General features: G+C 43.4%; 1 protein-coding gene across 1 annotated transcript in view; it reads left to right on the top strand.

Moving 5' to 3' along the window:
• The first annotated feature begins 12,213 nt into the window (after nt 1-12,213).
• The window catches only part of RNF32 (ring finger protein 32), a 38,842-nt gene continuing 34,053 nt past the window's right edge, over nt 12,214-17,002 (top strand). Inside the window, 3 exon segments of the mRNA XM_032643159.1 lie at nt 12,214-12,313; nt 14,903-14,994; nt 15,770-16,052. Of these exon segments, the coding sequence (XP_032499050.1) occupies nt 14,980-14,994; nt 15,770-16,052 (298 nt within the window). The 5' untranslated portion in view covers nt 12,214-12,313; nt 14,903-14,979.

The following is a 17,002-nucleotide window of genomic DNA, read 5'->3' as shown; positions in this document are numbered from 1 at the left end:
TTCTTAGAAGAAAACATAGGGGACAATCTTCATGATATTGGATTTGGTGATGATTTCTTGGGTATGACACCAAGAACACGAGCAACCAAAGAAAAACATAGATAAATTGGGCGCCATCAAAATTTAAAATTCTGAGTATCAAAGGAGACTATCAAGGGAGTGAAAATGGGAGAAAATATTTGCCATTATATCACATGTGATAAAAGTTTCATTTCCGGAATATATAAAGAACTCCTAAAACTCAACAACAAATAGACAAGACAATTAAAAATGAGCAAATGACTTGAATAGACATTTCTCCAAAGATGATACACAAATGGCCACCAAGCACATGAAAAGATGCTCAGTGTCATTAGTCCTTACGGAAATGCAAATCAAAAACACAGCAAGACACCACCTTACAACAACTAGGATGGCTATAGTTTTTTTACGTCAAAAACAGCAAGTGTTGGAGATAATGTGGAGAAACTGGATCCTTTGTATGTTGCTGATAGGAAGTAAAATGGCGCAGCTGCTATATAAAACAGTTTGGCAATCACATAGACTTACCGTATGACATCAGTTTCACTCCTAGTATATACACAAAAGAATTGAAAACACATAGTTGAACAAATGCATTTACATGCATGTTCACTATAGTGTCAGTGACATTAGCCAAAATGTGGGAACAGCCCAAACGTCTTAACAACAGATGAATGGATGCACAAATTGTGGTGTGTACACAGAATATTATTGAGCCATAAAAAGGAATAAAGTACTGATACATACTACAACATGGATGAACCTCGAAAACATTATGACAAGTGAAAGAGATCAGGCATAAAAAGTCACACAATGCATGATTCTATGTATATGAAATACCCAGGACAGAGTTAGAATGCAGACTGGTGATCGCCAGGGGCTGGAGGAGGAGGGAACGGGCATGGGAGTTTATTCTCACCATGGAGTTACAGGAGTATTTTGGAACTAGATGGAGGTGGTTGTTGCACAACATTTTGAAGATATTAAATGCCACTGAATTGTTCACTTTAAAGTCGTTAATTTGGGACTTCCCTGGTTGTGCAGTGGTTAAGAATCCGCCTGCCAATGCAGGAACACGGGTTCGATCCCTGGTCCAGAAAGATACCATATGCCACGGAGCAACTAAGACCGTGCACCACAACTACTGAAGCCCGTGCGCCTAGAGCCCGTGCTCCACAACGAGAAGCCAACACAATGAGAAGCCCATGCACCACAACAAAGAGTAGCCCCCACTCGCCGCAATTAGAGAAAGCCCGCGTGCAGCAACGAAGACCCAACACAGCCAAAAACAAATAAAATAAAGTGATTAATTTATTCTATGTGAATTTCACCTAAGTAGTTTTTTAAATGATGAAGAAATAAAGACCTTTACAGACAAAAAAAAAAAAGAACTGAAGGAATTTGCTACCAGTAGATTTGCCCTGCAAGAAATGTTGAAAGAATTTCCTCAGAAAGAAAGAAAATGATATAGATCAGAAATTCAAATATACTTAAAGAAAAAAAGATTGTTAGAGAAGGAATAGATGAAAGCAAAACAAAATCTTTCACGTTCTTAAATGATCTGATAGATTTACTGTTCATTCAATATAATCAACAAAGAGCAATATATTGGGTGATTTATAGCTTATAGATATGTGAAATGGATGACAGCAGTGTTATAGGGATGGGAGAGGGGGTGGGTCTACTCCTATCCGTGAAGCAGTATAGTGTTATTTGAAATCGGATTTATATTAGTTGCAAATGTATATGGTAAACTTTAAGGCAACCACTAAAATAATTTTTAAAAGCAGCATAATTGATATACTGAGAAAGGAGAGAAAATGAAACAACATGAAATGTTCAAATAAAATCACAGAAGGCAGAAAAAGAGGAAAAGATAAAAAAGAAATAAAGAACAAGTGCAAAAAATAGAAAACACATGCTAAATATTAATCCAACTATATAAGAATCACTTTATATGTGAATGGTCTAAATACGTTAATTAAAACACAGAGACTCACAAAGTGGATTAGAAAGCAAGAGTCAACTGCATGTTGTTTAAAAGAAACGCACTTTATATAATAAAGACAATGCTAGATTAACAGTAAAGGGATGGAGAAAGATACACCATACTAGCACTAATCAAAAGAAAGCTGGAGAGGCCGTACTAATTTCAGACAAATCCGACGTAAGAACAAGGATAATTATCAAAGATAAAGACAGGCATTACATAATGATAAAAGGGGTCAATTCTACATGGAGACATAACTATCTTTAATGCATAGGTACCTAACAACAGTGTCAAAATATGTGAGGTAAAAACTTACATATCTGCAAGAAGAAGGAGGCAAATCCACTATTACAGGTGGAAACTTCAACAGCCTGCCATCGGTAACTGACAGATCCAGCCAGCAGAAGATCATTAAGGACATGGTTGAGCTGATCAGTGTCATCGATCAACTGAATTTAACTGACATTTAAAGAATACTTCATTCAACAAGAGCACAGCGTCCATTCTCAAGTTCACATGGAATATTCATCAAGATAGACAACATTCTGGAATGAAACTAGATACCAATAACTGAAACATAGCTGGAAAATGCCAAAATATTTGAGGAATAAAATACACACTTCTACATAAGACATGAATCAAAGAAAAAAGTCTCAAGAGATTTTTTTTAATATTTTAAACTACATGAATATGAAAATACAATTTATCAAAAATTGTGGGATGCAGCAAAAGCCGTGCTTAAAGAAGAATTTATAGCATTGACTGCATATGTTAGGAAATAAGAAAATTCTAAACCAATCATCTCAGCTTCTGCATTAGGAAACTAGAGGAAGAAGAGCAATAGAAACATAAAGCAAACAGAAGAAAAGAAATAATAAAAATGAGAGCAGAGGGCCTTCCCTGGTGGCACAGTGGTTAAGAATCCGCCTGCCAGTGCAGGGGACACGGGTTCGAGCCCTTGCCCAGGAAGATCCCACATGCCACGGAGCAACTAAGCCCACGTGCCACAACTACTGATGCCCGAGCACCGAGAGCCCATGCTCCGCAGCAAGAGAAGCCACCGCAATGAGAAGCCTGCGCACCGCAACGAGGAGCAGCCCCCACTCGCCACTACTGGAGAAAGCCTGCGTGCAGCAACGAAGACCCAACGCAGCCATAAATAAATTTATTTTTTAAAAAATTAGAGCAGAAATCAATGAAATTGAAAACACGAAAACAATAGAGAAAAATCAACAAAACCAAAGCTGGTACTTTAAAAAGAGCAATAAAATTTATAAACCTCTAACCAAGAAAAGAAGAGAGAAGACAGAAATTGCTAATCAGAAATTTAAGTGGAATTATCAATGGATCACTAACGACCCACTGGACATAAAAAATAGTAAAGGAATATTCTGAACAACTCTACACCCACAAATTTGATAACTTAAATCAAATGGACCAATTCCTCAAAAGATACAATGTAACAGAACTCATAAAAAGAGAAATAGATCATCTGAATAGGCCTATATTCAAGACAGTACATTAACAACCAATAACCTGCCAAAGCAGTTAAGCAGCAGGTCCAGAGTGTTTCACTACCAGACTTTTAAGAACTCAGACAAATTCTCGACAATCTCATCCAGAAAAACAGAAGCATTACCCTGATACCCAAACTAGGTAAAGACGTGAGAAGAAAGGAAGACTACAAACCACTATCCCTGCTGAAAACAGAGGCCAGTTCCTCAACAAATTATTAGCCAATAGAATCCAAGAATGTAGGAAAAGAATTACACACATGACCGAGTGAACGTTATTCCAGGTAGGCAAGGCTGGTTCAACATTTAAAAATCAATTAATGTAATCCATCACCTCAACAGGCATCAAAAGAAAAAAAACATATGATCCCATCAATAGATGCAGATAAAGCACATGACAAAATTCAACACCGATTCATTATAAAAACTCTTGGTGAACTAGGGATAGAGGAGAACTTCCTCAACTTGATAAAGAACGTCTGTGTAAAACCTACAGCTAACATCAGACTTAATTGTGAGAAACTAGATGCTTTACCTGTCTGATGGGGAAGAAAAGCAAGAATGTCTCCTCATTCTACACCTGTTCAACATCACACTGAAAGTCCTATCTAATGCAAAAAGACAATAAAAGTAAATAATAAAAGTATACAGACTGGGAAGGAAGAACTAAAACTATATTTGTTCTCAGAAGACATCATTGTCTATATAGAAAATCCCAAAGAACTAGCAAAAAGAAAAAGAAAAGTCCTGGAACTTATAAGCAATTATAGCAAGGTTGCAGGATACAAGGTTAATACACAAAAGTCAATCACTATTCTGTATACCAGCAATGAACCAGTGGAATTTGAAATTAAAAACAGAAAACCATTTACATTAGCTCCAATAAAAATGATATACTTAAGTATAGATCTAATAAAATATGTATAAGACCTATGTATGGAAAATCACAAGACTCTGATGAAAGAAATCAAAGATCTAAACAAATGGAGAGATATTCCATGTCCATGGAGAGGAAGACAGTACGTTTAAAATATCAATTCTTCCCCAATTTGATCTATGGATACAACACAATCAAAATCCCAGCAAATTATTTTGTGGCAACCAACAAACTGATTCTACAGTTCATTTGAGAAGGCACAAGACCCAGAATAGCCCACACGGTACTAAAAAAGGAGAACAAAGTTCAAGCACTACCCCCTCCCAACTTAAAAGACGTATTATAAAGCTACGGTAATCAAGACAATGTGGCACTGGTGAAAGAATGGACAGATACATGGGACAGAATAGAGAGCCCAGAAAAAAAAAAAAAGGGAATCTAGACACAGACCTTATATCTTTCACAAAAATTAACTCCAAATGGATAATACACCTATATGTAAAATGCAAAAGTAGAAAATTTGTAGATGATAACCTGTGAGAAAATCTAGGTGAGCTTGGCTTTGGCAATGACTTCTTAATAACAACACCAAAAGCACAATCCATGAAAGGAAAAAGTTTTAAAAGATGGACTTCATTAAAATTTAAAACTCTGCTCTGTCAAAGGCACTGTTAAGGGAATGAAAAAGAGAAGACACAGACTGGGGGGAAATCTTTGCAAAACACATATCTAATTATGGACTTATATTCAAAATATACAAAGAACTTTTACCACTGAACAATAAGAAGGTAACCTATTTTTTTTAATGGACAAAAAATCTGAACAGACACCTCACCAAGGCAAATGTACAGATAGCAAATAGGAATACTAAAAGATGCTCAACATCACCTGTCCTAAGAGAGTTGCCAATTAAAACAAAAATGAGATGCCACTACACACCTCTCAAAATGGCTAAAATTCAAATAACTTACAATATCAAGTACTGATGGGCATGTGGAGCTGGTGGGGATTCAAAAGGTACACGTTGCGGGCTTCCCTGGTGGCGCACTGGTCGAGAGTCCGCCTGCCGATGCAGGGGACGTGGGTTCGTGCCCCGGTCCGGGAGGATCCCACGTGCCGCCGAGCGACTGGGCCCGTGAGCCGTGGCCGCTGAGCCTGCGCGTCCGGAGCCTGTGCTCCGCAACGGGAGAGGCCGCAGCGGTGAGAGGCCCGCGTACCGCAAAAACAAAACAAAACAAAACAAAAGGTCCACTTTGGAAGACTATCTGGCAGGTTCTTACGAAGCTAAACGTAGTCTTCATATAATCCAGCAAAAATCCAAATGAGTTGAAAACTGAGGTCCACACAAAAACTTGCACACAAATGTCTACAACAGCTTTACTCACAATCACCAAAACCTGGAAGCTACCACGGTGTCCTTCAGTAGGCGAGTGGTAAACAAACTTGGTACATCCAAACAATGGAATATTACTCGGCAGTAAAAAGAGATGAGCTATCAAGCTATAAAAAGACATGAAGGAAACGTCAACGCATATTTCTAGTGAAGAAGCCAGTCTAAAAAGGCTACATACGGTATGATTCCAACTCTGTGAAATTCTGGAAGAGGCAAAACTATAGACAGTACAGAGATTAGTGGTCGCCCGAGGTCCTGGGGGAAGGAAGGGAGAGATTTTTAGGGCAGTGAAATTCTGTGAATGATACTTGATCCTACACACATGATGTGATGCAACTGTCAAGACATTTACGACTGTACAAAAGGAGAAGTGATTGCTTAAACTATACACTTCAGTTAATCAGAATGCATCAACACTGGTTGGTTGATTGGGACAAATACAGCACACAAATGCAAGATGTTAATAACGGGAAGCCGTACAGAAACGCTCTGTATTATGTGCTTATAATATATTCAGCGTCAAGGACCGTGGTAAGACAGGCAGGAGTGAAATGTGCATCGAGTAGGACTAAGAATGTTCTTCAGGTAAATTAACATGTTGAATATGTGAGGAGGAAGTAGAGGAGGTTAAACCAGGAAGAACCACTCTGACCCTGCCTCCAGCCCGTCAGCGCAGAGCTCAGAGCCTTGGCCGATGGGCAAACTCAATCTGTGTGAACCAAATGTATTAAGAAGCCATACTTTCCCACCGCTAGTCTCCAAGAATTTGTCTCTGCGGTAATAGTGGGAAAAAACTCCTCCTCAACCAGGAGACAAACTCCAACTACCAGTTCTAGGTTTTGGACACTTTCCCTGTGCGGCAAAGAAGAACACACCTGACTGCACATTGAATCTAAACCTTGTGCTCAGTGGCCTGTGCTCGGTCACGCTGGCTCTGCACCTTTTGTAAAAGAAGGTTGCCTAGAGCCTGAAATATATATGGTACATAATAGCCCTTTCTCAATGCTCTACCTCCCAGGCTTGACCTTTAAAGGTGTAACACTTTCCATTTATGTAGAGGTAAAAAGCGTCAGAACGGAAAATAACAATTCTCTTGCCGGAGGTTTAAAGGAACCCTGTGAACAAAGGATTCTGGCACCAAGAAGTCTACAACAACCCCTCCTCTTTTAGCAAAATCGAAGCCTGAATGCTAACTTGGGTACAATGGTTCTTGGGACACGAGTCCACCATCTTCTCAGTCTGCTGGCTTTCTGAATAAAGTCACCATTCCTTGCCCCAAGACCTTGTCTCTGGATTTAGGTCTGCTGTGCGGGGAGCAGTACGCGCTTGGACTCAGTAGCACCTGCATTGCTCCTACACAGACAAAATATAAGATTTCCCCCCTCCTATAAGTGTTTCCCGTTAAATAGCCGGCCCTTCCTGTCTTTGGCTGCCCCTCCTTCGAGATGTGTGGGCGCCATCACCCTCCTTGTCACAATGTTGATGCCTGGATCGCTAAACTATAGCACCACACAGGAGGCTTCTTTCTTCAGCACGTGGAGAACAGAACACGGCGTGCTCGTTCCAGGCACACCTGTGTCCGCTGTGCAACCCAGCAAAGCAGCCAGACCCAGCTTGTCCTCTCCATGTGCATCTCATTTCCTCTCAGTTCCTTTTGTAAGGCCAACTGGCCCGAGGCAGGGGAACACAATCAGATTCACAGGTTGCATCAGACCGAAATTCTCCCGACCACCCGGTTCCAGGAACTGACCTGGAGACATTCCGGACCACCCAGTTCCAGGAACTGACCTGGGGACTTTGAACCCAGCCCAGCCTTCCCGCCTTTCGAGGGGCGGGACTAACGGTCCCCCAGGATACCCGAAAAGACCACCGAATAAGGAATACCCTGCGCCCTCCCAGATCCACCACACTCCTTTCCCTTCTTCCCCTATAAAGTCTTGCCCAGCCCTCGCCGGGGTGCGACTTCTCTGGCCCCTTTCTCTCGGACCGGTGAACCTCGCCCGGGAGCGCTCCCTGATAAGGCTCACTTGAAGCTTTCCTCTGTTTCGCGGTGCCGTTTGTTAAGATCCGACCTTACACCTTTCTCTTCAGACCATTCCCAGAACATCCAATTCATGTTTTTGAAATTCTAAAATATATTAATCATGCAAGTGTAAGTAGATAGGGTAGGGGGACCCCAGAGAAAGGGAACAGGCATGGTTTTCTAGACATAAGAGAAGCCACTTTGGGCCTGAGCCATTTTGTGATCTAAGCCTGGCCACAATGCTTGCCTTTGAACAGGTCTCACTAATGACTGATCTTAAGGGAAGTGAGGGCCAAAGGAAAAGTAGTCAAGAAACAATAGTTCATGGCTTCCCTGGTGGTGCAGTGGTTGAGAGTCCGCCTGCCGATGCGGGGGACACGGGTTCGTGCCCCGGTCTGGGAGGATCCCACATGCCACGGAGCAGCTGGGCCCGTGAGCCATGGCCGCTGAGCCTGCGCGTCTGGAGCCTGTGCTCCGCAACGGGAGAGGCCGTAATGGTAAGAGGCCCGCGTACCGCAAAAAAATTTTTTAATTTTTAAAAAAAGAAACGATAGTTCATCCATAAAAGAGAGTTCCTCCTCAAGGGGTGTACGTAACGATCCGATACAGTCACTGAGTTCTGCGGAAATTACGGCCCCCGCCAGGTACAGGATGGGATGATGACATTGGCGCTCAAAGAGCATGACTTTGATAAACTAAAGCTTGGACTCTGTCAACCTTCGCCCCAGTTCTCCTCTGCTCAAGCCCCTTCATGAATATGCAAGTACCCTTAGCTTAAAACGTCCCCAACTTTGCTGTTTGGGGAGACACCACTTTGGAAAAGATCCCCAGCGTTCTCCTTACTTGCTGCAAGTACAGGAAGTCCCCTACGTATGAAACTTCAAGTTGCGAACTTTCAAAGATGCAGATGTGCGTTCATAGGTCCAATCACTTTAGTTCACGTGTCTGGCATCATCTGTAAACGTTGGGTACCTAGGCTAACTTCGCTGGAGTTACAAACAAATTGGACTCAACGAACAAGCTCTTGGAATGGAACTCATTCGTATGCAGGAGACTTTCTGTAATAAGTCCTTTCTTCTCCCGCTCTTTGGCTTGGTTGTGTCTTTTGACTCAACACCCACCGAGAGGTGAACCCAGTTTTCAGGTAACATGAGTGCTTACATAAAGGGCACTGGACAGTACTTTGGAAAATGTACTCGGGGTTTTCAGAGAATGCAAACACACTCTACATATGGCAATTTCTTAAGCCCATCTTGAAACAAACAAAAACGCTAGAAGCGTAACTACAAATCACTGACAGCATACTTTTGGGAGTGAGAAAGGTGGGTTATACAAGTTATTGAACCCTTCCCATCCAAGAATGTCACATTCTGATGACGGACAGAACACTCTATCTGGAGGACGGGTGAGGAACATGGTCCTCATAACATCTTCAAATAACAATCATGTCAGCTATGCTTTCTGTCAAGAATTACAAAGTAATAATTGCAAGACTAAGTTTTTAAGCAAATGCCTGCAGAAAAATATTCTGTGTAGCTAAGAAGAAGGACCCATTTCTTTAGGATAGAAAACATGCAGGTAGTAAAACTGTCCTGAAATTTTAAACACTTGGATGGAGGGAAGGAATTTTTAAAATGGGAATTTTTCTTAGATGCTTAAGTTCAATAAAAATACCTTAAAATGGATATAAAGATTAGCAGGCACTGAACTAAGCAGTTCACATACGTATGCCGTCTGAAGCTCACCAGAGCCTTAAGGTGGTAATAATATACCTATTTGTCATTTGAATTCTTCCCATTACAAGTAACAGAAAACAGACTTCAACTGGCTGAAGCATAAAGGGAATCTATTCACTCAGGTAAGTGGAAAGACTCAGAGCTGGGCTACCTTCAGGGCTTAAACTATCTCACCAGGGCTTGGACTCTGTCCAAATCTCTGCCACTTCCTGTATAATCCTCGTTCGGAGGTTCACGATGGCCCCCGACAGCTTCAGGCTCTCACCCTGTAATGACAAGATAGCCAGCACAGCTGCAGTTTCACGTCTTTTCTTGTTTCTACATTCAGTAGGAGGAATTAAAGGAATTTTCCAGTAGCTGCCACAAATATACTGAGTCCATCTGATTAGCCCCACGAGGTCCTACGTGCATTCCAGTTACAGTAAGTCCTCTACATACGAACCTTCAAGTTTCGAACTTTCAGAGATGCGAACGTGCGTTCACACGTCCAATCACGTAAGGTAGTTCACGTGTCTGGCGGACGCTGTCACGTGCGTGCAGCCTCTACAAGGGGCTGTGCTTTTGTGTACTTCACTGTACAGGACTGTATGGAGTGGAGCAGTACAAGTACCTTTATTTCTAGCCCAGGATGTCCAGAAGCAAGCGTAACAGCAGCGGTGGTGTAGCTGGTACTGCTAAGAAGAGATTCACGACGCAGGAAATGGCAAGGGGATTTTCTTTATTTGAGGAGGCACTGTGAGTTTTTGAGGGACAGGACCCAGACGTAGAACAGCCCACGAAGGTTGCGGCAGCCCTTCAGAATGCAATCCAGTGCTACCGCGTCACCTATGACGAGAAAAACAGAGCTACTACCCAGACATTACTGGATCATTTTTTCAAGAGGGTAGATAGAATTGAATCCAGCAAGGAACCAGAACCTGTGCCATCAACGTCAGGCGTGAGTGACACTGCAGCTCGCCCTCCATCCCCTATGGATGATCCTTCAGCTCTACCGTCTCCCACCTCCTCTCCCTCCTCCAGTCAGTAACTCTTCTTGCCTGTTCACTGGTTGCCAGGCCCTGTGGGTCACCTGTTGTTCTGTACTACTGTCCTTTTCAAGGTATTGTACTAGAAGATTGAAAACATTTTCTTCATTCTTTGTTTTTTATGTATTCTTTATGTGAAAAGTATTATAAACCTATTACAGCACTATATAGCCGATTGTGTTAGTTGAGTACCTAGGCTAGCTCTGTTGCACTTACGCACTGGACTTACGAACACACTCTCAGAATGGATCTCGTTCATGTGTAGGGGACTTACTGTGAGTCACTATGGCCAGGGCACTGAGATTTTCTGATGAGCTGAAGCTGGGCATATATTCCATCCCAGGACTGAAGCATCCCCAGGACAATTGGTGGAGAAGGGCTCGTGGATACTGAGGGGAGAAGTAAGAAATGTCCCCTTTACACGTAGAACCCAAAAGTAAGATCTACCTATCTGAATCCAAAGCTTTCCCACTCTTTCCTCGGTGCTCTGAGTCACAAAACAAAAGGTCCTGAGGACTAGTGACCCTTACTTGTCTCCTAGACCCATCACCAACTGGAATGTAAATCAAGATTACAATATTTGTCGGAAAAGTTTGAAATATTATGTGAAAGATTATGAACTTCATTATGAATTTAATTTGGCTTTATCAAAAAAGTTTACCTTGTTTTTAGTCTGTTTCAACAAACTTCCAAATAGGAGTGGCCATCTTAGAAAATTTAATTCCATTAGGAAAAAAATTATCTTCAATAAAGCTTCAGATTATCTTGTTTCATCAGTATATCATTTACTCCAATGTACATCAAAAACTTTAACTTTTAGGCTTTTAACAATCAATGACGTATTTCCAATCAACTTGGTAACTTCTTTAGACCTCACTTTCAGAGAAGTGAAAAAAAGAAAGGACTATTTGCATTTTGTATTTTTTCTCTGTACTTTCAGCTGAACTTCATTTCAATAAAAGTTTAAATAGCACAGCTGAGTCACTGTCTCAACAAACTTCTGTTGGCCTCTGCGTTGGGCCACGATGAAGCGTTAGCGACTGGATTTAAGCTTACCTCCGTCAACTAAAAAATTCAAATATAAGAAACAATGGTTTTCGGACACTGGACAACGGGCAGTGCAGGATGTGATGCTTAAAGAAGGGAAAAGAAGTGGGCCAGGCGTGTCCAGGCTACACCCGAGGCAGGGCCAGCGGCCTGGCTGCCTGGGCAGCCAAGGCTCCAGGACCCGCAGCAGGGCGCGCTCCGGGCGCCGAAATCCGACGAGCGCTAAGCCAAGGAAACCACGGAGCCGGGGAACTCGAGGACGCGCCCCACGTGCGTCCGCGCCCCGCACTCCACACTCCGCCCCCGACACTTGCGCGAGCTCGCGCGGCGGCGAGCATGCGCGGCGCGGCCCTGTGCGGCGCGCAGCAGATGAGCATGCGCGGTGTAAAAGCACCGCCCGAGCGACAGAGGCTTCTGTACTGTGTTCAGGGCAGAGCCGGTGAGCATGCGCAGTGTGGCTGCACGAAGGGCGGGACCTGCGAGCATGCGCAATGTGGCAGAGCCGCAGCGGGCTTCCGGAAAGTGGTGCTCAGCGTGGGGCAGGACTGGGCCGTTGAGCATGCGCGCTGGCGTGTGACCGGAGCGGCGGCGGTTGCTAGGCAACGGCGAGCCGCAGAGGCGGAGGGTGTCGGCCGTCGGCCGTCGGCCGCGGTGTGTGTGCAGAGGGCGGGGTCGGTTCCGCTGCAGGTGCGGCCCGGGGTGGAGTAGGGTGGAGGGGTTGGGATGGGTTGGGGAGGGCAGGGGAGGGGGCGCCCTGGAGGCGGGAGCGGCCGGGACTGTCCTGTGCAGCCCCAAAGGTCCTCGGGTCCCCAGGGCAGCCCGCCTACTCCGTGGCCATCCCTTGGGAGAGCCTAGAACGGTCACTGTCTGAGAACCACAACCAGCCCGTTACTGAAAGGGGGTCCACGGTTAACATATACAGTTGACCCTTGAACGAGGATGTGAACTGCGGGGCCCACCTGCAGGCCATACCCGGATTTTCTTCAGTAAATATGTACCGCAGTGCTACACTCTCCCTGGCGGAGGACGGGGGTCGGGTGGAGGCTGATTCTGGGACTTGAGCATCCTGGGGTTTTGGTGAAAACCGGCGGGTCCTGGAACCAGTCCCACGGATACCCAGGGACAGGAGGACTGTCATTCTACAACTGTTTGTGTGCTTCTGGCCAACCTGGGTGGAATCTCATCAAAAATGTAAAACAAGGAATTCCTAAGTTATAAAACCTGGCAACACATGTGTCCAATTGTCTTTTAAAAACTTTCTCTGGTGTTTCTGTGTTTTAACTAGCATGTTTATAAATTAGCTTAAAGTCACTTAGACAAATCGGTAACAATTTTGCCACCACAGTGGTATCTTTTTACCAAGCCCTACCTCTTTTAACTAATTGTTAACAATGGAATTTACGAAGAAAAAATATTCCTATTAATTTTAGCTCTTAATACTGGGTAAGGATTAAGTTTCTAACCGTAATGCTGCCACAGACTAATTATATAATTTTGGAGGAGTCAGTAATCTCTGCATATGTTTTATCCTTTTAAAATGAAGTTGGACTAAATAGTTGAAAATAGTTTCTAATGTTGAAATTTAACGACACTATAGGACTTACAAGGGGCACAGTTTTTAACAGCTCTTGATGTTAAGCCCAGTGGCTTACAGTGTAGACACTTGAGATAAAATTGTCGACTGCAGATAGCTAGCTATGATTATTAAACAATTTTTAGGATGATGCAAACTATATTCTGCCAGGTTGTAGGCATTTTGAAAGTAGAAGATTCTGTTAGTGATCTTTCAGCATTTTAAATACCTTCTACCATTTCTTCAGCCTGGACTGTTGTGATGAAATATTAGATGGAAACTCCTTCATTCTCCTCTTGATGCCAGAATTGAAGGGGAACGGGGTTGCCGTAGAAGCTGTCACCTCACTGCTAAGGGGTCTTGGGGATCTCACAGACTCCTTTCCACTGTGCTTGCTTTCCTCATTTTGCACTCACCCCTTAGGAAGCTCATTCTGTGGGACTAACTGAATGTAGGTGTTGATCCTGAGATACATGTTTGGGATTAATTTGTCTCTTGTCCTACAATCAAGCCCTCAGCAGTACTCCCTAATTACTCCAGCAGTTTACTGTTCCTCCCTATCCCAATATATTTTGTACTCTTGTCTTCATAAGATATACCCTTGTCTAAAAACTAAAAGGGCCAATTCTAAATTCTTCCACCAGCTTTGTGTGTGTGTGTGTGGCTGCGTTGCTGCGCGCAGGCTTTTCCCTAGTTGCGGCGAGCGGGGGCTACTCTTCGTTGCCGTGTGTGGGCTCCTCATTGCGGCGGCTTCTCTTGTTGCAGAGCACAGGCTCTAGGCGTGTGGGCTTCAGTAGTTGTGACACGTGGGCTCAGTAGTTGTGGTTCGTGAGCTCTAGAGCGCAGGCTCAGTAGTTGTGGCACGTGGGCTTAGTTCCACCACTGCATGTGGGATCTTTCCAGACCAGGGCTTGAACCCATGTCCCCTGCATTGGCAGGAGGATTCTTAACCACTGCGCCACCAGGGAAGCGCCTTTCCATCAGCTTTGAAGGGAACTGGATCAAGCATAACTGTTTACAGAGTATCTTCTGTGTAGAAGGACCTATTTTAGATACTTTACAAAGGTTGTCTCATTTAATCCTAACAGTAACCCTGCAAGGAGAGCGTTATTATATCTGTCTTGAGGTGGGGGAACAGACTCAGATATGCTGCGTATCTTGTATAAACAGGTAGAGCAAGATTAGAAGCCATGTATGTCTCTGTTGTGGACAGAGTGAAGTCAGACAGTATTCCTCTTACATCCCAGAGCGTCCACTGTTCCCTTCTCTAAAACATAAACACCTGCTGAGTTCTGGAGGGCCTGTGCTTTCCTTGTACCTGTGGGGTAGCATATTCATTGCCTGCTCTCTGTCCTTCAAATCCCTGTTCTAATCGTATCCCTTTAAGAGGTATTTCACTTACATTCTCTGGTCTTTGTAGTCTGAAATTTTGTTGTATCCACATATAGTAACATTATATTTAGCAACAGATTGTTCTCATTCATATTAATAGGTTCCCTCCAACTGTCAGGAGAACTGCTTGAGGACAGGTGAATCAAGTCACGGCCGCCTTGAGTTCCTCTGGGATCAGAGCACAGAGCTTAGTGCTGTGCTGGTGTGCGCTCACCACCATCAGTTAGACTCTCCATATTCCTCTTCCCCGTAAACTTCATCAGAGATTTTAGGTACACTCTAACGTTGGCTTTCTGTTGGCTTTTCAACAGTAGAAGAATCAAAGGACTGGGATATGAAATGATGATATAATTTGATATAGCCAAGAAACCACTTCTCCTGGGTCAGCATGTTAAAAAATAAGGTACACAATCCTTTTAAAAACATACACATTGTTTTACTCATGAATATATATATATTTTGTGTGTGTGTGTGTGTGTGTGTGTGGTACGCGGGCCTCTAACTGTTGTGGCCTCTCCCGTTGCGGAGCACAGGCTCCAGACGCGCAAGCCCAGCGGCCGTGGCTCACGGGCCCAGCCGCTCCGCGGCCTGTGGGATCTTCCCAGACCGGGGCACGAGCCCGTGTCCCCTGCATCGGCAGGCGGACTCTCAACCACTGCGCCCCCAGGGAAGCCCCACTCATGAATATATTTTAATTCAGCTATTTGACAGTATAAAAAATAGTTTGCAAACCTTGCTTCAGTGAGGAACTGTCAGCTGTAGTACTTGGTGTAAGCATCTCTTAGCTGCATGGAAATTGTATTTTGTATAAGTTTTCACTAAAAAAGCATACACTTAAATGCAAGGTTCTCTTTAATGTAACAGAAGTAAGCTTTGCCTGGAGGCTAATTACAGTGAAACAATGTGCTCAGGCATGCGCACAGCTTATATACGTCAGAATGCATTTGTTCATATGACAATTAAGGCTTAGTAATTAAGTGAAAAGATGTTACTATGTCGTTAACATAAATGGTGAGACTGGGCTTTGCTCCCCTGACTTGGGTAATGATGGGTAAAGCGTTCTTTACTACTGGATTTGGTCTGGTATGGCATCAAGGTTGAGTGTTAGAGCATAAGCTTTCTTGTGAATGGTACATTAGATGATGTTCTGCATGTAAGGCTTTTTTCCCCACTTCTAGGGTCATTCATCTAAACAGGATAACTTGGCAGTCACTGCAGTGGCTTTACAAGATCACATGTTACATGATCTTCAACTTCGAAATCTTTCAATAGCAGATCATTCTAAGACAAAGGACAAATGGACAAATGTACACTCTTGGACAGAGAACAGATCCAAGTCTCTAAAAAGAAATACAAAAGCAATAATAGATACTGGACTTAAAAAAACCACACAAGGCCCTAAAGCGGAAGATCCAGAAAAAGAATGCGTTCTTGATCCAAAACCACCACCACTAACTTTAGGTAAGCTAATCTTCATTCATATTTTGACTTATTAGACCTAAAGAATCTGGTTGAGATTAATACTACCATTTTCTCTGGTACAGAAATTATTTTAACTTATGATCTTACAGAAAGATATGTCTGTACTGAAGTTTAAAAGTGATAATGGGGCCAATTTGAGTAAGAAAGTGAAGACAGTAATGATAAGTAGAGTAAGAATCGTAAAACAGAATAAAGTAGATATCCATTAATCTACAGTGACATAAATAAATAACTGAAGAAATAAATAAGTAATGGGGAAGGCTCTTTCTTACAGTAGAATGACAACTGTAAGTATAGTAGACCAGAACTAGAAATAGAAAATCACCATGTGGTAAAGACCACACTGATAACAACCATCTGAGGACACTGGAACTAGCAGGGGAGTCGTGTTGAGACACAGGTTGGGGCACAGCCTCATGGCATTACCCCAGGGACCAACTCACCACAGGAGAAGCGCCAGCACCTTTACCAAGTGACAAAGTCCAACGCCAGGCTCTCAGAAAGACGCAGATCCCTCCTAGGGCGTTCTCGCCAAAGATGCATCTCCAAGTGTAACTCTGAGGAAACCTTAGATGACCCAGGTGGAAGGACGTTCTACACAGTTCCTGGCCAGTGCTCTGCAAAAGCGTCAAGAGAAGCAAATAAAGACTGAGGTGCTGTCCCAGATCCTGGGAGGCCAAGGGGACAGGCCAGCTGAGCCCTGTGAGTGATCAGGGTCAGAACAAAACGATGTCAGTGAGACAAGAACGACATCCTGCGGGGAGTATAGATTAATCAAGAGCGTTGGATCAACATAAATTGCTAGATTGGACCACTGCACTCAGGTCGTGTAAAATGTGAACATCTGGGGAGGCCGAGTGCAAGGCACATGAGGATTCTTTACACGGTTTTACAACCGTTTACAAGTCCGAGATTATTTTAAACTGCAA

This window comes from Phocoena sinus, chromosome 9 (assembly GCF_008692025.1).
Source record: "Phocoena sinus isolate mPhoSin1 chromosome 9, mPhoSin1.pri, whole genome shotgun sequence".
Taxonomy (NCBI): domain Eukaryota; kingdom Metazoa; phylum Chordata; class Mammalia; order Artiodactyla; family Phocoenidae; genus Phocoena; species Phocoena sinus.
This window is presented reverse-complemented; position numbering and strand designations above follow the sequence as displayed.